The sequence below is a fragment of the Oncorhynchus kisutch genome, linkage group LG12, assembly GCF_002021735.2.
Source record: "Oncorhynchus kisutch isolate 150728-3 linkage group LG12, Okis_V2, whole genome shotgun sequence".
Lineage (NCBI taxonomy): Eukaryota > Metazoa > Chordata > Actinopteri > Salmoniformes > Salmonidae > Oncorhynchus > Oncorhynchus kisutch.
The window spans coordinates 14,853,854-14,877,065 of record NC_034185.2 but is presented as its reverse complement, the minus strand read 5'-3'; the positions used below and the strand labels follow the sequence as shown (position 1 = coordinate 14,877,065).

Below are 23,212 nucleotides of genomic sequence, written 5' to 3'. Positions count from 1 at the left end.
GGCTTAACAAAACTATATGAAACTGTAACAAAATGTGCATGTCAACCACAAACAGCATTATCAGTTCTCTAAAGGTGTCCGCATGCAGGTTTGGCTTGCTCCTAGCAGAACTCGGCTAGGCAAAGGAACGTCTGTGCTCGCATACTCCCTAAAGACATTTGCTTGAAAAATTTGAAGGGGAAAAAAAATACTTCTGTTGTAGTTCCCTCCTCAGCCACCGTAGCAACAACATAGCCATAACACCTCAGAATAGTCTGTATGAATCTGTAAATATGTAATTCATTTAGATGTTTTTGCAGAGTGTAGATATTGTTAATGTTATAACATGACTATTGTAGCTGGAAACGGCAGCTTTTTTTAATGGAATATCTACAACTACGACTAGTTGCGCAATTTTACATCTAAGCTGTTTGGTACAGTATTAGTCGTCTCTCATTGAATAACAAACACTTAATTCAAGAATCCGTCCATAGTTCCCACTCCTACTAGTAGTACTGTTGACCAATCACAGAAAAAGGGGCGTAGACTTCGGCTATCGCACTTCGACTTGCCACAAACAAATATGTCAAGAAAGTTCATAATATATGAGCTATGTCACGCATGCTCCCGCTGCCCCTCTCTGCCCGTCTTTATACGCACTTGTCACTATCATTACGCGCAGCACGCTCTTCACGTGGTTGATTGCCCCTGTATATCTGTCTGTTCCTCTGTCTGTTCCTAGGTGGTGTTCCCTGTGTCAACATGAATTGTTATTATGTGTTCCTGTCCAGACACTGTTCCTGTTCTGTTTTGTGTCTGTCAGTTATTAAACCTTCACTCCCTGTACCTACTTCTCATCTTCTGTGTCAATCCTTTCAAGATAGCTGTTTCGAATGGAAAGCATGAGACAAACCTAATCTGCGTTTACACAGGCAGCCCAATTTTGATATTTCTTTCCACTAATTGGTCTTTTGACCAATTTTCAGAGATGATCTGATTGGTCAAAAGACCAATTGGTGGAAACAAATATCTGAATTGGGCTGCCTGTATAAACGCAGCCTAAATAACCCCAAAAGTGAAAGAATGGAATATATGCCACAGGAAGTAGACGCAGGCTAGATCTATGTAGTGACAGAGGTGAAACCACTGTGGTAAAGGTAAACATTGCATTTCTATGCCTTTGTTCTATGCCAGTGGTTAGCTGCAACTATGCACGTTTGTACAAACAGTAATGATCTGATATTTATGGTTACACTCTGTTATCTTTTAAATTAGGTTCTCTGATCCTCACCACTCACACACCAACATTTTCTCCATATTTAATTGTATTTGTGAATGTTTATTTACATGATGTAGTGTACATGCCTATATTCCATTATTCATATTCAAACCATAGTTTATATATTTCCAACCATTTCATCTCATTCAGTCTATTCTTTATTGTGTAATTGTTGTTCATGTATGTTTGAACAGTTATTGGTTCATTGATAATTAATAGCCCTCCCACCGATTTGGCCTGCTAATTATGTGTGGGAGAAGCACATGGTTCTCAGTTCAGGCAAGGATGGATGACATGGATCGTGACTTCTATCCTTGTTTTTTAAGTCTGTGTATTTATTATATTTATGGAAAATTAAAATGGATATTTTTGAGTAAATCCTGTTCCAGTCATATTGTAAAACTCTTTAATGTGAGAAACATCGGCCAGCTTTGTCACACTATCCCTTCTGTGTTAAATTTATACGCTATGGCAAAGCAAACATAATAGCTTGTTTTTTCTTTTGTGTGTTATTAGCTGTTACAACACTAAGCAAATTAATTAGGCTACATCAGTTGTGGGGGTCATGGGGTCAACATTTACATGATTAGTGGGAAAGAAAACCTGCCGAACACCAAAACGAAAGAAAACATCATAATATATGTGCAAACTGCTTCAACTGGAACGCATGAGACATGCCTTAGGCCACGTTTACACAGGCAGCCCAATTCTGACAAGAGCCCAATATAGCACATGGACACTTTAATAAAAGTTTAGCCTACGGGGTGGCGCAGTGGTTAAGGGCGCTGTACTGCAGCGCCAGCTGTGCCATCAGAGACTCTGGATTCGCGCCCAGGCTCTTTCGTAACCGGTCGCAACCGGGAGGTCCATGGGGCGACGCACAATTGGCCTAGCGCCTCTGCTCATTAGTCATTTCTGTAGACACCATGTTCTTATACTGACGTAGAAACTTCCATAAATTCTGTCAATCACTCAGTCCAGCCCTTTACTTTACAAGGCTCAATGGCTGCGTTTACACAGGCAGCCCAATTTTGATATTTTTTCTACTAATTGGTATTTTGACCAATAAAATCAGATCTTTTCACATGATATATTTTTCTTTTTTTTAACCTTTTGTAGTTGTAGGTATAGAGGTAATGTGTGCAGGTACAGTAACCTGGCTGACCCCTTTCTCTGTAGTCTCAATCTCAGCCTCAGTCCCCATCATGCTTTATTCCATTGTTATCTATGGTCAGTAAGGCTCATAATGGTTAGGTTCAACATAAAACATTGGATCTTCATGTGCTGTAAAAAAAATAAAAAAATAAATAGATATACTGTAATCACAGGTGGTTGGTGGCACCTTAAATGGGGAGGACGGGCTTGTGGTAACATCAGGACATAAGAACATTTTTCTAAAGTCAGGTTGTGCAACGCCTGCATGATGCTAGTGCCTCAACTGTCAAATGCAGATGTATAGTGGCAGTTAGGCTAGCGGTTAGAGCAGGACAGCCCCAGATCTACTCTCCTGTAGGTTTTCAGTCCAACCCTAATTGAGCATATCTGATTCAGCTGGTTAAGGTCTTGTTGAGCAGCTAATTAGTCAAATCAGGTGTGTTGAATTAGGGTTGGACTGAAAAAGGACGGTAGATCTCCAGGAAGAGGGTTGGGCAGCCCTGGTCTACAGGACCTGAAAAACATCACATAGCCTTTTGACTATAACTTCATATTCTCTTCACACAGTCCCCAGAATGTGTTCAGAAAACCAACAGCATGCTTTGTGTGTTAACCCAGCTCTCTTCACCTCTCTCTTTCCCATTGTTTAAGTATTGTAACGACATTTGCCAAAATAATAATATGGTGGGTGCTTATATTTGTCCTCTTTCACACATGTGCAAGTGTGTATTAATACGCATGACCCTGGAGCAATTAGTGTTAAGTGCATTGCTCAAGGGTACATCAACAGATTTTTATGGACGGTCACGTTGCACTTGGTCGGTTACTCTCTTTCTCATCATGGCTACTGGCCTAACAGGCATCTTGGATTTTAGGAAATTAATCATGCTCCTAGTATATTCATCTAGGAAAGATTCTAGGAAATTAATCCTTCTTGGTGAGAATAGTCATGAGTAGGTAAGGCCTTAATAATCACAGTTAAATGAATACTTTAGTCCATTAAGGGTGTTTGCCCTGCAGGAAAATGAAAGCCTACTAGAACTGAACACCATTAATGAATTAGAGACCAACGCTAAGAGAGGAAACATCTAACTAAAAAGTTGAGAGAGGAAAGGGAAGCCATGGCATCGGATTGGCTCATCAAGGCAGCCACGACAACAAGCAATTCAGAGAAAAACCAAATCCGTCCACGTGATCAGTGTCTGGTTTCCTCTTCTGCGAGCCACCAGCCAGAACATGCTGTTCTCTTAATGAAGGCTGTTAGATTGTGTTACATAACTGGCCTAAAAAGGAGAAGAAAGCCGGGCCTAACTGATCTAATACTCACAGCCCCGACCCCGCATGGCCCATATTAGTTCCTCATTAATGCATTTGCTAATGGCATAGTTGAATGGTGAGAGGAAGTCCATCTAACCTAGCCTGGTTCCAGATTGGTTTGTGTGTTCTTGGTGTGACAATAGTAAGACAACGCAAACATCTACAAGCCTACAATCCTTCTAAAATGGCTGTGTTAATGTTGCTGGAGCCCATGGGATGAACTGAGAAAGCAGTATGGCTTATGTATGTATGGGAGCTCATCTCTTGTACTTGCATGCACACAAGGTTGTTTTTGAGTGGAACTGCGTGCTTGGGGTTGCAATGGCTAATCGATTCTAGCCAAAGCTGCAAAGTCACAGGACTTGAATGCTCCTAGGGCTTCCCTCCCCCCCAAAAATCCCCCAAAAAGTGTACAGACTTGAATAACTGGAGAACAAAGTAACATTGTAACATAAAGGTGCTTTATTGTAGTGGAAAGAAATATGTTGTAGAGTCAAGACACAAAAATACACACATTTTTACAAAGTTACACATTTATGTACAGTACATATCAGTATATTAACAAAAGTAAAACTGGAGGAGATATATCCAAAATACCTGCAGATTCAGATTGTGATTATTTACATAGCTTTTCTGTAGATACACTAGAGGAGTATCTACCTTCATTAATAGCTTTTCAGGTGAAATATCTTTCATTCTGTACTCTAAACAGTACTACTCAGCAAGTTCAACCTAGCAGTTGTACATTATAGTTTGTGTACATTCAAAGTGAAAAGTGAGATATAATGTCAGAAAAAGGTCATTAAACGTAGGACTCCTTGGCGTAAGAATACTCCTCGAATACAGGCTGGCTGCACCTCCGTGACACAGTCTCATGGTGTGACATGGTCTCATGGCGTGCTCTCGACACAGACTCAGACATCGCTCGCTGGCGGAACCCTCCGGAATGTTGTTGGACTGCGGTGACATCATCACTGTCTGTCCCCTGAAAGAAGCAGTCTGTGTATTGATTGACGGTACAGGAGTACATGAAGTTTGCGTTCATAGAAGCTGGGCGGGAATTCCTGCTAAGAGTGGCGGCTGCGGCCTTGACAGTCATGGAGCCGTAATGTGACAGGGTGAGCTGAGCCACACTCTGGACTGCCTGCTCGTACGAGGGGGGCTGCAATGGCAGTCTGCTATCCACCTGCTGGAAGGCCTCCATGGCAGACAGGGGATGCTTCTGCCTGAGAAGAGCCTCGGCCTCACTCTGGGAGTCCTCCTGGAGGGTTCCACAGGGGAAAGGTTTCTCCTTCTGGAGGTGGCCTTTCTTCAGACTGATTCGGGCGAAGGTTCCCAGGTTCTTGGTCGTCATCGGGGCTTTGCTGTTCACCTTCATGGACTGGGTGCGTCGCTTGGCCACTTCCACCGTGTCCGCCCTCGGATGTGTGGACTGGGCCCTGTGTGGGCAGCCCGGGGAGGCCAGCGGCGAGCTGGTAAACACAGAACCCTCCGATGCATTGGAGGTGGTGCTCTCCAGGGAGCAGGATGACGAGCATGACGGATGGCTGCCGCCGAGTTTGGGAAGGGACAGCGTGGCGGCAGGCCTGGTAGCGGCACCATGCCCCGGGAGCAGGAAGGAGTCATTAGAGATCTGCTTTTTGAGTGGCTGCTCTTCAAAGTCCCGGCCCTCCACGGAGAAGTCGTCATGGCTACGGGCCAGGTTCCTTTTCACAGCAGAGGGGAAGATGATTGGCTCTGAGCAGCGGCGGTTAAAGGGTGTCTTGTTGGTGAAGGTGTGGAAGATGGCATTGGTAGGGCAGGAGGGGACAGTGCCATGTTCCATCCCGCACGCGGAGAGGAGAGATGGGGACGAGCTGCCACTTTCCCCCTCTCCCTGCATGGACCCCATGCTGTCCCCCTCAGAGTCCGGGTCAGTGCTGTCATAGGCAGAGTCGTGCCGCTGTGACAACACAGATTCTGAGGAGAAAGAGGCAGAATGTTGATCAGTTGCAGTGTATGATTCCTATTCCCATCGTTCTACTTTGATATATGTTCCCAGAAATCTGTGTTCACAGAATGTTTTCATTTTCTGTGATACAATGTGTAGCACTGCAAAGAGTGGTGCCTAAAGCAGCCCAGTTCTCTTACCTGAGCTATCTTCATCAGGATCTCCCAAAAGGCTCAGGATGTCTTTTCCAAAGATCTCACTGCAATGCTCTATCAGGAACTTTGTCAGCTCTACCACCTAAAGGAAACATCACAAAGAACATAAAAGGTCAACATTACTTAGAAAGAGGGTTGGCATCTCCTTTCACTGAACAACTCAGTCCTGTTTCAGTGCAGACTACTGTAGGGTAAAGTTCTTGCGAAACCACAGGCCTATACACAGACACACAAAACACACATACACACACTGTGGTTTTCAGTGCATGAAAACCACATTGGCAGCTTCAAAGAGTCCAGTTAAAACCGTATTCTCACCTTGTCCACGGTCTGCACGTCTAAGGACATGTCGTCCTTCCGCAGCAGAGTGGGAGCGATGCACACTGCCAAATTATTGGCGTCCATCATGTTGGCGTGCCCGCTCTTCGTGATGTGGTGGAACACACACAGAAGGTTCCGCAGCAGCAGGATGTTGGGCCCTGGTAGCTTGTCAACCACCCTGAGAGGAGGAGGGAAGAGAGAAGGGAGGAGAGAAAGAACAGGAAGAAAATGTAGATCAGTTTGCCGCTCTTTTTTAAAATTATTATTTTAAGCTTCTCTTTTTGAGAGGGGAATTCAACGAAAATAGAGAAGTGCCTTGTCTGAAATATACACATTGAGGGGAGAGACACTACTTCCTCTTTATCTGAATCTCTGAAAAACCCCATTCAAAAGCCCCTTGAATATATACTTTGCCACACCTACAATAGCAATGGAAAAGTTCAGGGATTTTTGTATTCAACCAAACGCCTACATTAGTCTTACATTAGCATAGCTTACAGTTTTATAGATCACCAATGGGGGTGACTGGACAGGTGGTATAGTAGCTAGTAGCTATAGTAGCTAGTGCTAATGCCACATTTAGCATAGCATTAACAGTTGGTCCTTGTAGTGGCTAGCTAATGCTACTTTTAGCCTAGCATCAGTGTTTGGTAGCTTACCTCTTGAGCTGCAAGCCTCTCTGGTGGACATCCTCACTCTCGAGGGCCTTCATCCAGGTCTCAAACAGCTCCGACACTAGCAGACGTCCCGGGAGCTCGTTCAGAAAACTCTGTAATTAGGAGGGAAGGTGTTGGTGGTTAGAACACAATGGAAGACTGCTGATAAGTAGCGAGAGTGTCCAATGGATGGATGGACAGACAGATGGGACAGATGAGTGAACAGATGGATGACTCTTTACCTTGAGTAGACCCACCAGGAGAACCACGGGCAGGGCATCCATCTCCACCTCCGTCCCACTGTTGAGCTGCTCCCTGATGGCCTTTAGGGTCTTATTGTTGCATGTTGTCCTGAACACCCCCTCTGTGGAGGGGCCTTTCTTCCATAGAAGCACCAATATCTCCTGGTGGGGAGAGAGAAGAACAAGCAGAGGTCAGACCAGGCTGAGAAAAGGCATGAACAAATCAAACAACCTGCTGTGTGTGTGTGTGTGTGTGTGTGTGTGTGTGTGTGTGTGTGTGTGTGTGTGTGTGTGTGTGTGTGGGTGTGTGTGTGTGGGTGTGTGTGTGTGGGTGTGTGTGTGTTCTGTGAGGGGGAGGGCAGGGTCAGAGTGAGACAGGAGGTTGGTGCATTGTGCGTGTTCATCAGCTGGAACATCACATGTAAATCAAATCAATGGTTGGGTTGCAGACAGGCAGGTTCTTAGCAACCATTTTCAAATGCTTTGTTAACTGCACTTATTAGTGACCTGATTAATCAAGTGCCCTAATCAATAAATCACTTCATAAACTGAACTACCATAATGATTCCTAGTGATTCCTAACTATTGAATTGACATGCACCTCATTCTACAAAGGTGTTTAGTTAAAAGGGTTTATTTATTTTAGAGGACGCTACCTTGTGGGCACTACCTAGTGGGCACTACCTAGTGGGCACTACCTAACAGACACTTGGTAGAATGAGGTGCGGGTCAAATCAATTGCTCTCACTACAACTCATTATGGCAGTTCATTATGGCAGTTCAGTTCATGAATTGAAAGTGTTATGTTATATCGCACAATCAATCAAATCTTTCTCACTCAATGCTGACATACAAAGATAGTACAGAACCAAGATAGTTGTGGTAGAGTGACGTACTGTGATGGGCTTGGGAAGCATCCCATCCTCTGGGCAGATCTTGGAGAGAGGCTGTCCAAACAGTTGGCTCTTGGAGTCTGTGTCTGGACAGGAGGACATGCTGTTGAGGGTGGAACTCCTCTTCAATTTCCTCAAGATGCTGATGCTTCTCTTACTGTTGCCGCCCTTTTCTGTTATGAAAGAAGCCAAATGATTAGAGAACTTGAGTAGGTATAGATGTAGTGTGCAGTATTGGGCACAGTATACAGTAATGCTAACTGATACCATGACGTTGTTTTTCAGCGATGTTCAAACTCACCAATGGGCTGCGTTGCTTTTGCGTTACACAACTCCCTGGGCAGGGTGGGGATCTTTGTGCCGCCCTGGAAACACAAAACAGGAGATGTTGTCATGAGAATGTGTGAGGAACGTGTGGCAGGGGAGGGAGGGGAGGAGCCTCTGCTCTATGCCCCTAAACCACACCCCCTGTGTCTGCACGCCTGTTTCCATGTGAGGGTGCAGGGTGGTAAGAGTGTTACTCGCCCACACACCCTCCTTAAACTCCTCCATCACAAACAATTTACCCCTCAGAATTTACCCCCCCAGAAACCCCCCTCAAAACACCCACCACTTTCACACCAATATGTACTCAAGATCAACACTAGGTTCTCCATTTGAACGAAACAACACAAACCCTCCAAAAAGCATCATAACTGTACAGTATCAATCAACTGTTACAACGAATACACTTGTGTTATGTAAGTGCTTATTATCTGAGCAACAGATTGCAGTAGTTAGAATTCCCCCCATTAAACCTAAAAATAAACTTGATATTTTCCCCCTGAGGTCTAGGGAAACCAAAGGTGTTTCCAGAACAGTTGACACATGGATGAGAGAAGCAGAAGCAGGGTCTGTACTGTACGGTACTCACATCAAGGGGAAACTCGATAAACGGGTCCATGCCACTTCCTGTTAGAGTTTTAGCCTTAAACACACAGAGAGAGAGAAAGAGAGAGAGAGAGAGAGAGAGAGAGAGAGAGAGAGAGAGAGAGAGATAATTATCTATAATGCAGATTAAAGTTGTTGAAGATAAAGTTGACTCCTTCCAGAAGCAATTATAATATTTCGGTAAAGGTCAATGTATGCTCATTCTAATTCTATATTTACATGGTGTCAAACAAAGGCCTATATATGTCTGAATGACCATAGATCATGTTTTGACGTACTGCAATGTGTGTCTGCATTGAGTGCTTTTCTAAGAATGTCCAATACTCCGTCCTTACTGATAATGGCCCTTTCTAGAGGTTATAACCTTGCTGATAATGGCCCTTTCTAGAGGTTATAACCTTACTGATAATGGCCCTTTCTAGAGGTTATAACCTTACTGATAATGGCCCTTTCTAGAGGTTATAACCTTACTGATAATGGCCCTTTCTAGAGGTTATAACCTTACTAATAATGGCCCTTTCTAGAGGTTATAACCTTACTGATAATGGCCCTTTCTAGAGGTTACAGTATATTCCTCTTCAGAGCCATCAAAGCCCATCAACATAAGAGAAATAGATTGAATAAGAGTGAATATTATGAAGTGGCAACACAATGATATCTTGAAATCAATAGCCGAGCAATACAACGGTATCTCGATATCAATGACCGACTGCAGACAGGCGAAAGCAGATCCATCTTTTCTACAGTATCTGCCATCACCCCCTTTGGTAAGGAGAATCTGAGTGAGGTATCAGGGAATAGGTCTACATACGACACAGTATGTGGTAATAAATCACACAGCTCTTCTCTGTTTCAGCTGTTCTAATTGCTGTTATTGTATATTTAGCACACTGGAGAGTAAGCTAAAGCTTCATCCCAAATGGCACCCTGTTCCGTATAGTTTTGTTCAGTACTATACTGTATACAGAATAGGGTGCCATTTGGGATGGGACCCTAAGTGAGAAACTTACTGTGATACTGTTGCTCAGCACCTTCATCAGAACACTTGGGAGGGGTGTGATAGAACCTGCCCTCTCTGTTGCTGCTTTAATTTTCCTGGAAAGATTAAAAGACGTACATACAAATATTAATATTTGATTGACCTCAAGTAAATCCCTAGTTATTCTGGTGAGCCATAATGGAGAAAGATGGATAGAGACTAGTCCCTGTTTAGATGGGTGGGGGGGGGGGGACCATCAAAAAGATGGTCAAATGGATATTGTCAATATGATAAAATCTTTATTATTATTTATGAGTGAAAATGTATGAGTGATTATGAGTGAAAAGGATGATTACCACTAATAATTGTATGACAGAAAATGTTTAACTATATACGATAAGTTGTGATATCATGAAGAATGGTAATATTAACTAAAATACAGTTCCTATCTCCATCACAGATGTCTTTATACTACCTTTCAATACTAATTCTACACTTAGCCCAATACTAATTAATATAATCATATGTGCCATTTAGCAGACGCTTTTATCTAAAGAGACTTACAGTCAAGCATTTTATATCTTATACTGTATGTAATTGAATGACATAGACAGTACAGTCCCATTGATACTGCAAGTTACTGCAAATACATTGATAGATCCCACAATGTTTCTATAATACGTAAGCAGAGACCCCCAAAAATAAAATAAAAGGGTTATTATAAATAATTGTATAGTATAACCCAGTAACCAGGTTAGCCATTTACGGCACAATCAAGGGACATTTACAGTATCTATAGAGGTAATAGTGCTGTGTTTTAGTTAGTTCTTTATTTTTCTGTGTTTTTTTTGTTTATGCATTGTATGTGCAGGGCTCCCTTGCGAAAGAGACCTTGGTCTCAATGGTGACTCCCTGTTTAAATAAAGGTCCAATAAAAACTAACAAAATAGTAGTGCTTACCTGTGAAGTGTATCCAACCAGCGTTCTTTCACCTCAGGCAAGCTGCAGGCAAAATAACAGCGTGGCGTGAGTTACTAATCCACAGTGAAAGAGGAACAAACCAAACGCACGGACAGACAGACTAACAGACTGAAGAGACACAGCACGCCCTCTGGCTCTTTTAACTACAGCCCGTTGGAAACTCTAACTCAGTCATGGGGACAGGAAGCAGCGTCATGGCGGCCCCCGACCAAAGACACCACTTCCTCTTGGGTTGGGGCTGCCTGCTGTCATCGCCATGTGGAAAGAGACACGTGGAGACTAAGCCTCAATCACCTGTATAGATGATAGGAATACTTTTATTTGTAAAAGGGGATCACTTCACTCTGGGGAAGCCTGGATGTCTGAGTGAGGCCTTTAGAAATTATGTTTTCTTTTGGTGTCTTTGTTTTCCTTCACCTTTGGCCTACACTAGGGAGTACATTAGGGCCACATTAGGGCCTACACTAGGGAGTACATTAGGGCCACATTAGGACCCACACCAGGGCCCACACTAGGGCCCACACCAGGGCCCACACTAGGGCCTACATCAGGGCCCAGACTAGGGCCTACATCAGGGCCCACACTAGGGCCCACACTAGGGCCTACATCAGGGCCCACACTAGGGTCTACACTTTGGCCCACATTAGGGCCTACACTAGGGACCATACTTTTGGATTACTGTAAAAGAGAGCTGTAAAAGAGGCTTTTACATACCCTTTCCCAAAAGACCAGCTCATGTACAGTTGGTGCTTACTGGTAAACAGTAGGCTGATGAACTGGTGAACCCCAGACTCTAGTCAACAACGGTCACACTTATTTGACTAGTTTGTATGACAAGAAACCGTGGGAGTCTATGACTCAGACCCCAATAACATGACTAAATTACCCATATCTACACCAACAAGGGATAGCTATCATTCCTGATCAAAACAGGCACTGATTGTTATTAGCCATTTATAACATTAATAACTAAATAACTTTTCAATACCCTTCAATTTTGTTCCATTCAATGTTATGTCTGTTTGTCTCCATTTGTGACCATGCAATTTCCAACCTCTATATTTATTTGAAAGACCCAGGTTTCCTGATAAAGTCCATTGCTGTAAAGCCTCTGACATGTGACCTGAGGTCTGATGGTCAGCTTCACACTTCCTGTTTCACCAGCCATTATCTTGTGATGGTGTAGATTTGTCTAACTTCCCTATTTCATTCAAGACCTTATGGAAAGCATCTCTGAAGAACCTCAATATGTTTTTAGGTCAATCCAAGGATACTGGATTTTTGTGCTGCTTGTGCACAGTATATCTCCCAGGAAAACCAAAAGGGTCAAACTTAACTTAAAGGAACTGTTCATTTGAATCTTGAATTTGAACTTATGAATGATAGAGTTGACTCTATTATCCTCTTATTGTAATAGTTGTACTTTGAAATGCCAGCAAGCTGAACTTACTGCTCAGTAATGGCTCATTGTGTAGTTTTCTAACCTTTAAACCTTGGGAGTTCAGAGAATTAGTCATTGTCATGTAATGTCAGTAGTGAGAAAAAACAGAGAAACATCACTTGTTATTTGTTATGTCTATGTTGAGAACGATGAGTGAGAAATGTTTTTCACTGAGTTAAAAGAGACGTGTTTCCATCTGAGAGTGTGCCTGCCAGTTCATATGTCTCTCTCTCTGTGTGTGTGTGTGTGTGTGTGTGTGTGCATGTGCGCCTGTCTGCTTACGCGTCTGTGTGTGTTTGCACATGTGTGAGTATGAGTGGGCACTCATGTATGGACACGGAGGATGGCTGTTGCTCACCAGAAGGACACCACACAGACGGCGAGTGGCCAGGCCAAAATGAGGGAGGTCCTGAGGTCCATCTCTCCCCCTCCTCCCTCTTCCTCAAAGCCATAAAGCCACAGATCCTCCAGACTCACCCTATGCTTCAGACGGTAGCTAGCACTGGATCTAAATGAGAGAGAGAGAGAGAGAGAGAGAGAGAGAGAGAGAGAGAGAGAGAGAGAGAGAGAGAGAGAGAGAGAGAGAGAGAGAGAGAGAGAGAGAGAGAGAGAGAGAGAGAGAGAGAGAGAGAGGAGAGAGAGAGAGAGAGAGAGAGAGAGAGAGAGAGAGAGAGAGAGAGAGAGAGAGAGAGAGAGAGAGAGAGAGAGAGAGAGAGAGAGAGAGAGAGAGAGAGAGAGAGAGAGAGAGAGAGAGAGAGAGAGAGAGAGAGAGAGAGAGAGAGAGAGAAAGAGAAAGAGAAAGAGAAAGAGAGACAGAAGGAGAAGCTTAGGTGGCCATGATGGAATATGATGGCTAGTAGGCCTGACTAGGACTGCATCTCTGCTCATCAGGACTAGATAACTCCACTTCTGTATCCAATGGCTTCTGTAGGTACTAATGTATTCCTCATTATTGTCATCTATTTCTGAATCAGTGATTGGTTATTTATCACTCAGAAACAGGAAGTGATCTTATTTCTCCCTCTTTATGAATGCATTGTGTTCCATGACAAGCTTCCTGTCTGTCTGTCTGTCTGTCTGTCTGTCTGCTCGTGAGGAGGAAGGCACGCTCTCACGGCCTAGGTCACCATTTTTGATTTGCTACGAAATTCAAATTGTCACCTTGTGTGGATCCACAGACCTACGCATTTACTGTAAGACTGGCCGTGGAAACATTTTGTGATTTTGTGTAGAGCCTAGAATCAAAGTGTTCCGGTAATCAGGGTCCATTCAGGCAAAGTAAATAGAATGGAAAGTGGTTGCATCCAAAATGGCACCCTATTTCCTCCCTGTGAGCTCTAGTCAAAGTACTGTTGTGCACTATAGAGAAAATAAGATGCCATTTGGGACACAGAATCGATGGAAGGTGGGATGGGGGAGAGAGAGATGGGAGGAAGAGAGGAAAGAAATTGAGGTTGCATAATTATACTGGTTAGTGAGGAAATCTACACACAATACCTCATAATGACAAAGTGAAAATGTGTTTTTATAAATTCTTGAAAATATATTGAAAATGAAATGCAGAAAAATCGAATTTACATAAGTATTCACACCCCTGAGTAAATACATGTTAGAATCACCTTGAAGCGATTACAGCTGTGAGTCTTTCTGGGTAAGGCTCTAAGAGCTTTCCACACCTGGATTTTACAATATTTGCACATGGTTATTTTAAAAATTCTTTAAGCTCTGTCAAGTTGGTTGTTGATAATTGCTAGACAACCATTTTCATGTCTTTCAAGCTGATATAAGCTGGGAAAAACTGAAACCTGATACAAGCTGATATAAGTCAAAACTGCAAGTAGGCCACTCAGGAACATTAGAGGTCAGGGAAGAGGTCAGTGACCTGGAGTGTGGTGCCGGAACAACAACCTCTCCCTCAACTTCAGTAAGACCAAGGAGCTGATTGTGGACTAGATGAAACATCGACAGGCCGCAGCGGAGAAGGTCGACAGCTTCAAGTTCCTCACTAGAGACTTAAAATGGTCCTAACACACGCACAGTTGTGAAGGCACGACAGCGCCTCTTCCCCCTCAGGAGGTTGAAAAAGTTTGGCATGGGCCCTCAAATCTTCAAACATTTCTACAACTGTACTATTGAGAGCATTTTGACTGTCTGCATCACTGCCTGGTATGGCAATAGAACCGCCCTCAATCGTATGGCGCTAGAGAGGGTGATGCGGACAGCCCAGTACATCACTAGGGCCAAGCTCCCTGCCATCCAGGACCTCTATATCAGGCAGTGTGGTAGTGTGGACTTCTCTCTGCTTCCGAACGGCAAGTGGTACCGGTGCATCAAGTCTGGCACCAACAGGCTCTTGAACAGCTTCTATCACCAAGCAATAAGACTGCTAAATAGCTAACTTAATAGCTATACGGACTATCCGAGTTAACCTTGTATCCTTATTGACCTTTTATTTTTGCACACTCACAGGGCCCTACATACTCACAGGGCCCTACACACTCACAGGGCCCTACATACTCACACTCACAGGGCCCTACACACTCACAGGGCCCTACATACTCACAGGGCCCTACATACTCACAGGGCCCTATATACTCACAGGGCCCTACACACTCACAGGGCCTACACACTCACAGGGCCCTACACACTCACAGGGCCCTACACACTCACAGGGCCCTACATACTCACACTCACAGGGCCCTACACACTCACACTCACTCCATCATCTGCTCACTCACACCTAACATGCACATACAGTACATTTATACTGACTCCATGCACACCCTCTTACATACAAGCTGCTGCTATGTTTCTCTTAAATCCTGATTCCTAGTCACTTTACCCCTATACATATCTACCTCTATCACTCCAGTATCCCTGCACATTGTACATATGGTATTGGAATTGACTCTGTATATAGCACGCATACTTAATGTATTCTTCAAATTTCAGGACATAAAGTTAATTTCTTTGCCACATTTTTTGCAGTTTTACTTCAGTGCCTTGTTGCAAACAGGATGAATGTTTTGGAATATTTTTATTCTGAACTGGCTTCTTCCTTTCACTTTGTCATTTAGATTAGTATTGTGGAGTAACTACAATGTTGTTGATCCATCCTCTGTTTTCTCCTATACCAGCCATTAACCTCTTCAACTGTTTTAAAGTCACCATTGGCCTCATGGTGAAATCCCTGAGTGGTTTCCTTCCTCTCCAGCAACGGAGTTAGGAAAGATGCCTATATCTTTGTAGTGACTGGGTGTATTGACACACCATCCAAAGTGTAATGAATACACCATGCTCAAAAGGATATTCAATGTCAGTTTTTTTTTTTTATTTTTTATCTACCAATCAGAGCCCTTCTTTGCAAGGCATTGGAAAACCTCCATGGTCTTTGCGGTTGAATCTGTTTGAAATTCACTGCTTGACTGATGGACCTTACAGATAATTGTATGTGTGGTGTACAGAGATGAGGTAGTCATTCAAAAAGAATGTTCAACATTATTATTGCACACAGAGTGAGTCCATGCAACTTATTATGTGACTTTTTAAGCACATTTTTACTCCTGAACCTATTGAGGATTGCCATAACAAAGGGGTTGAATACTTGACTGAAGACATATCAGCTTTTAATTTAAGTGAACTAGTAACACTTTCTAAAAACATAATTCCACATTGACATTATGGGTTATTGTTTGTAGATCAGTGACACAACATCTACATTTAATACATTTTAAATTCCCGGCTGTAACAAAATGTCAAGTAGTGTGAATAATTTCTGAAGGCACTGTATTCAGAAGAAGACATCTGCATTCGTCACAAATGTACTGAGCCTCTCGTGGTGCCTCTGTAGGAAAAGAGGGAAGCAAAGTACAGTAGAGTGAAAGGAAGACCTGCCTACACAATGGACCAGAGTGATTGATTCAACTCCCACTTGAGACGTGAAGAATTCGTCCACTGTTTTCGTTGAAACAGAGAACATTCTGAATATTTTATCTTGGTTAGCATCAAGTTTTACAATCTAAATTTAGATGACACTAATCTACTTTCATACTGTATTGTTTAACCTACGAGCTTACTACTGTCAATATCTCATAATAAGAGAAACTCTGACCTAAATGTGCACTGTCTATTTTTTATTTTAATGTAGTGGAGTAAAACTTCAGAGGTAGAGATGTCAAATATTATCTTAGATATTTATATCACATTGAAAAAAGGAGGAGACAGATGAAGAGAAAATGAAAGTTCCTCCAGTCATATCCATTTCCTGTTTGGGCTAACATAACTCTTAGAGGAAATCACCCTGCTTTCTGCTTTGTATTTAGCTGCCAACGATGACTTTACTGTTTACTATAATAGAAAAGCTGTTAGGAAAGAGTATTCCCCGGACTCCCCGAGCATATACCCTCCTGTTACACTAACTTCACCTTTCAGACTCCCCTACTGTAAACCCTCCTGCTACGCTGTTACACTAACTTCACCTTTCAGCCTACCTTACTGTAAAACTTCCTACTACGCTGTTACATTAACTTCACCTTTCAGACTCCCCTACCGTAAACCTTCCTGCCACGCTGTTACACTAACTTCACCTTTCAGACTCCCCTACTGTAAACCTTCCTGCTACGCTGTTACACTAACTTCACCTTTCAGACTCCCCTACTGTAAACCCTCCTGCTACACTGTTACACTAACTTCACCTTTCAGACTCCCCTACTGTAAACCTTCCTGCTACGCTGTTACACTAACTTCACCTTTCAGACTCCTCTACTGTAAACCCTCCTGCTACACTGTTACATTAACTTCACCTTTCAGACTCCTCTACTGTAAACCCTCCTGCTACACTGTTACATTAACTTCACCTTTCAGACTCCCCTACTGTAAACCCTCCTGCTACGCTGTTACACTAACTTCACCTTTCAGACTCCTCTACTGTAAACCCTCCTGCTACACTGTTACATTAACTTCACCTTTCAGACTCCCCTACTGTAAACCCTCCTGCTACGCTGTTACATTAACTTCACCTTTCAGACTCCTCTACTGTAAACCCTCCTGCTATGCTGTTACATTAACTTCACCTTTCAGCCTACCTTACTGTAAACCTTCCTACTATGCTGTTACATTAACTTCACCTTTCAGACTCCTACTGTAAACCCTCCTGCTACACTGTTACATTAACTTCACCTTTCAGCCTACCTTACTGTAAACCTTCCTACTATGCTGTTACATTAACTTCACCTTTCAGCCTACCTTACTGTAAACCTTCCTACTATGCTGTTACATTAACTTCACCTTTCAGCCTACCTTACTGTAAACCTTCCTACTATGCTGTTACATTTACTTCACCTTTCAGCCTACCTTACTGTAAACCTTCCTACTATGCTGTTACATTAACTTCACCTTTCAGCCTACCTTACTGTAAACCTTCCTACTATGCTGTTACACTAACTTCACCTTTCAGCCTACCTTACTGTAAACCTTCCTACTACGCTGTTACACTAACTTCACCTTTCAGCCTACCTTACTGTAAACCTTCCTGCTACGCTGTTACATTAACTTCACCTTTCAGCCTACCTTACTGTAAACCTTCCTGCTACGCTGTTACATTAACTTCACCTTTCAGCCTACCTTACTGTAAACCTTCCTACTATGCTGTTACACTAACTTCACCTTTCAGCCTACCTTACTGTAAACCTTCCTACTACGCTGTTACACTAACTTCACCTTTCAGCCTACCTTACTGTAAACCTTCCTACTACGCTGTTACATTAACTTCACCTTTCAGCCTACCTTACTGTAAACCCTCCTGCTACGCTGTTACATTAACTTCACCTTTCAGCCTACCTTACTGTAAACCCTCCTGCTACGCTGTTACACTAACTTCACCTTTCAGACTCCTCTACTGTAAACCTTCCTACTATGCTGTTACTTTCAGCCTACCTTACTGTAAACCTTCCTACTATGCTGTTACATTAACTTCACCTTTCAGACTCAGGACTCATTATTTGCCTGATTCCATTTAGTTTTTTCCCCAAATTCTGTTTTCTTATTCCAGGTTTCAGTTTTTTCCAATTTTTGTCCAGTTATTCGTGATATAATTCCGCCAGATACTTTAGGTATAGGCTACTTTGTATTCAAAAATGTAATTGAGAAAGTTTTTGGGAAAGCCTTTCCATCGACCATTACATTTGAATCATCACTAAACGCTACACAAAGTGGTAGACAAAGCACACACAGACAGTTTCTGCCGTTGCCTCTAAATTTGAAGGAAAATACAAATCACTATGTATGTTTTCATCCAATTGGTGACAGATTTTCATGCGAATGTGCTAAAATCCGCATAAAAACATGATGTGCATTTTCCTACATTAGATTTTTCCTTGTTGCGGGTGAAATGAACACAGGGGAGACAGAGAGCTGGTTTCAATCGCAGGGCGTAGCAGATGTTTAATGTAAAGGACCACAGGAGGAGGCAGGTAGCTGGGTCCAGGGGCAGGCAGCAGGTCATACACAGGGGGTCCAAAAGGCAACAGTACAGGCAGGGAAAAGGCTAGTAACGTCGTCCGTGAGATCAGGCAATAGGTAAATAACAGGAAATCCGATAGGCTAAGGTACATGAATGGAATAGGCTAAAGGGGTCGTTAGTGAGGCAGGCAAAAACCATCATACACAGGCAGCGAGAAGGATGGGGGAAAACCAGCGCTCCAAAAAAGTGTGTCTCAAAACAAACAATACCTCACAGTAATGAGGTGCAAGGAACTGAAGTAAATAGTGTGGGAGGATGACATGCAGGTGTGTGAACAGGTGATTCGAATTCCGGTGATTGGGATCTGGAGAGTGAGCTGGAAAGTGGGCTGCGTTCCGAGATCTAAGTGTTTGGGAGTTGGACTCAGATGTTACAGCGGGTAAAAGGCTGTGCGTGAAGAAATAGTGCACATAAAAATAAATTTTGTCCAGTTAAATTCTGATGTACCAATTAAAAAATACAAGTTAACTGGGTTTCCATCACATTTAACTCTGATGGTTTTCTCACAAAAATAATATATAGTATATAGCGAGTGTGCCCACTCTGGTCTTGGCACGTTCGCTCTAGCTAACAGCTCACAGATACAGTGCTGGTATAGCCTACATGATGAGACTATTATAGACAGAACAGCAAGATTATTTTTATTTGTCAAAAAGCAGCCAAGCATCGATCATCATGTCACCAGAATCAGACCCTCAATATTTATTGGAAAGGAGCATCAAGCTTATCTCCTTGCACTTTCACCACCCTGTGAAGTTCATCATAACTTATTTCATCTGTAGCTTAATAAACCGCATGGTTTCCTGACAAGTCGTAGTGGGAGGACCACACACCACATCATCATGTGACTCCAAGTTTACTTCAATATGATGGTTATTATATTAATATTTGCCAATAAAAGCTTTCCACTGACATTTCTCACGTAATGAATTGTATCTACGCATAAAGATCCCTCCTTGTCTAGCACATTTTGTTTTGTCGACATTTGGAAAGTTTACCGACGAGAGAAGAAGTGCTGTATCAACAAGAATGAGCACAATTTCTATATTGACAGGGTGTTATTGGGCAGTTAATCAGTTCTGTTCTCTGAAGACAAAACTTTAAAGAGAAAACTAAAAGAATAAGACCATCTATAGTATGTGGTGTGTGTCTGTGTGCTGCTCTGTGGACTGTATGTGTACGTATTAGTGTGTGTCTGGGTCCATCTGTGTGTCTGGGTCCATCTGTGTCGGTGTGTCTGGGTCCATCTTTGTCGGTGTGTCTGGGTCCATCCGTGTCGGTGTGTCTGGGTCCATCTGTGTCGGTGTGTGTCGGTGTGTCTGGGTCCATCTGTGTCGGTGTGTCTGGGTCCATCTGTGTCGGTGTGTCTGGGTCCATCTGTGTCGGTGTGTCTAGGTCCATCTGTGTCGGTGTGTCTGGGTCCATCTGTGTCGGTGTGTCTGGGTCCATCTGTGTGTCTGGGTCCATCTGTGTGTCCGGGTCCATCTGTGTCGGTGTGTCTGGGTCCATCTGTGTGTCTGGGTCCATCTGTGTGTCTGGGTCCATCTGTGTTGGTGTGTCTGGGTCCATCTGTGTCGGTGTGTCTGGGTCCATCTGTGTCGGTGTGTCTGGGTCCATTTGTGTGTCTGGGTCCATTTATGTGTCTGGGTCCATCTGTGTCGGTGTGTCTGGGTCCATCTGTGTGTCTGGGTCCATCTGTGTCGGTGTGTCTGGGTCCATCTGTGTCGGTGTGTCTGGGTCCATCTGTGTCGGTGTGTCTGGGTCCATCTGTGTCGGTGTGTCTGGGTCCATCTGTGTCGGTGTGTCTGGGCCAATCCGTGTCGGTGTGTCTGGGCCAATCAGTGTCGGTGTGTCTGGGTCCATCAGTGTCGGTGTGTCTGGGTCCATCTGTGTCGGTGTGTCTGGGTCCATCAGTGTCGGTGTGTGTGAGTGTATCTGTGTTGGTGTGTGTGAGTGTATCTGTGTTGGTGTGTGTGAGTGTATCTGTGTCGGTGTGTGTGTGTGTATGTGTCGGTGTGTGAGTGCTTATTACGTTCTATATCTTACTTCAGCTTAGAGATGACGATCACGTCGCTGAAGAGGAAGAGTTGTCTCTCTCTGGTCTTCATTCCCTCTGTGATCTGAACACAGGCATCCAAGACCAGCTCTGCATTCTCACTGCTGAGACCAAGGACGAAGGGGCATCCAAGACCAGCTCTGCATTCTCACTGCTGAGACCAAGGACGAAGGTGCACCGACACAAAGCACTGAGTCTCCTCCCTAGGGTAGAGAGGGCAGAGAGAGTGGGGGGTCAAAACCATGGCGGAACCGTGCGTGCCTGTGTGTGTGATCAGCCTTCCATCCCACTTGTACCCATTCATCAAGACACAGATCAGTCTTGGACATAACTGAGGGCCAGTTTTCAACTTTGCCTCATGAATATTTTGCCTCATGAACATTTTGCCTCATGAACACTTTGCCTCATGAATATTTTGCCTCAAGCACATTTTGCCTTATGAACACTTTGCTTCATGAACACTTTGCCTCATGAACACTTTGCCTCATGAACACTTTGCCTCATGAACACTTTGCCTCATGAACATTTTGCCTCATGAACACTTTGCCTCATGAACACTTTGCCTCATGAACACTTTGCCTCATGAACACTTTGCCTCATGAACACTTTGCCTCATAAACACTTTGCCTCATGAACATTTTGCCTCATGAGCATTTCAAATCATTTTGTTATTCTTTCTTCATAATATTTTCATCTCCCAGCGAACATGTTACACTTTCAAAGTAGGAGGTTATAGTTTGTGGGTGGTGTTACAGTAAAGCCTTTATTTCAAAGTAGAAGGTCAGTCATTCCAACACTCAGGGCCTACACTACCCTTGGATCAATGCTAGATAAGCTTTTCAGAACGGTTTTATTATTTTATCTTTTTATTAAAGTACAAAGACAGTATTTTAATGCTTTATTTAGACAGATTGGGATATAGACGAAAAAGGAAGGCACATTCTCTCTCTCTCTCTCTCTCTCTCTCTCTCTCTCTCTCTCTCTCTCTCTCTCTCTCTCTCTCTCTCTCTCTCTCTCTCTCTCTCTCTCTCTCTCTCTCTCTCTCTCTCTCTCTCTCTCTCTCTCTCTCTCTCTCTCTCTCTCTCTCTCTCTCTCTCTCTCTCTCTCTCTCTCTCTCTCTCTCTCTCTCTCTCTCTCTCTCTCTCTCTCTCTCTCTCTCTCTCTCTCTCTCTCTCTCTCTCTCTCTCTCTCTCACCCTCACTAACACCCTCAGTTTCCCTCTGACCTTCAGGACTTTTTCTTGCCTCCCACAGTTGTGAATAAGAAAGAGGATGTTACATGCAATTTTCATGTTTTGTTATGTTTGTCATCTTTTTTAGAGACCTAACATATCTTCTAATTTGTTACATGTTTCCCTGTATAAACAAAAACATTCACTGTTCATTGTGTCATTCCCATGCTTTGAGTGTCTATGAAGAGAAATCTTTGGCTGTTTAAGCCCTGACTTCGTTATAGTGATATTCTTATAAACATGAAATAAATAACATTAGGGACATAGAATACAATGTGAAGTCACATAAGTATGTCATTTGACGATTTCCCTCTTTCAACGTGTGTGTTTTGCACTGCTATTCAAATTGATATCACAGAGGGACTCTCCCATGTTAGCTTATCGTCGCTGACCTACTTGGCCTTACCACTAAACACAGTGCCTACACGACTTAACTACAGTTCATAACATATTTCAACATTATCAGTAGAGTATATGCTTAAAGTAACTGTCCAGTGTTTCCAAATTTCAATGAAATATGACCTATCCATAATTACAATACGAGTGAAATAGTTTTCCTTCCCAAATGTTATTTTATAGAATTTTTGGGGGGTTCAAATCAAATCAAATGTATTTATATAGCCCTTCGTACATCAGCTGATATCTCAAAGTGCTGTACAGAAACCCATCCTAAAACAGGTGTAGAAGCACGGTGGCTAGGAAAAACTCCCTAGAAAGGCCAAAACCTAGGAAGAAACCTAGAGAGGAACCAGGCTATGTTGGGTGGCCAGTCCTCTTCTGGCTGTGCCGGGTGGAGATTATAACAGAACATGGCCAAGATGTTCAAATGTTCATAAATGACCAGCATGGTCCAATAATAATAAGGCAGAACAGTTGAAACTGGAGCAGCAGCACGGCCAGGTGGACTGGGGGCAGCAAGGAGTCATCATGTCAGGTAGTCCTGAGGCATGGTCCTAGGGCTCAGGTCCTCCGAGAGAGAGAAAGAAAGAGAGAAAGAGAGAATTAGAGAGAGCACACTTAAATTCACACAGGACACCGAAGAGGACAGGAGAAGTACTCCAGATATAACAAACTGACCCTAGCCCCC

The 23,212-nt window shown here is 43.2% G+C and overlaps 1 protein-coding gene across 1 annotated transcript; it reads right to left on the bottom strand.

Annotated features, from left to right (window-relative positions):
* Positions 1-4,169: 4,169 nt before the first annotated feature.
* LOC109900572 (T-cell activation Rho GTPase-activating protein) lies at positions 4,170-11,018 on the bottom strand. The gene is made up of 10 exons (XM_020496246.2): positions 10,857-11,018; positions 9,928-10,012; positions 8,901-8,954; positions 8,289-8,352; positions 7,991-8,160; positions 7,095-7,256; positions 6,856-6,965; positions 6,194-6,374; positions 5,861-5,957; positions 4,170-5,689 (listed from the first exon to the last, which is right to left on the bottom strand). Exons 2-10 carry the CDS (start codon positions 9,952-9,954, stop codon positions 4,533-4,535), a joined length of 2,022 nt encoding a protein of 673 aa, XP_020351835.1. The 5' UTR covers positions 9,955-10,012; positions 10,857-11,018; the 3' UTR covers positions 4,170-4,532.
* Positions 11,019-23,212: the final 12,194 nt, after the last annotated feature.

Coding starts and splice junctions, on each gene's coding strand:
- LOC109900572 (XM_020496246.2), bottom strand. CDS start 9,954: ATGAAGGTGCTGAGCAACAGTATCACA. Junction 8,161..8,288: donor AAAAGCAACGCAGCCCATTG/GTGAGTTTGAAC, acceptor CTTTCATAACAG/AAAAGGGCGGCAACAGTAAG. Junction 6,966..7,094: donor TCCTGGTGGGTCTACTCAAG/GTAAAGAGTCAT, acceptor TCCTAATTACAG/AGTTTTCTGAACGAGCTCCC.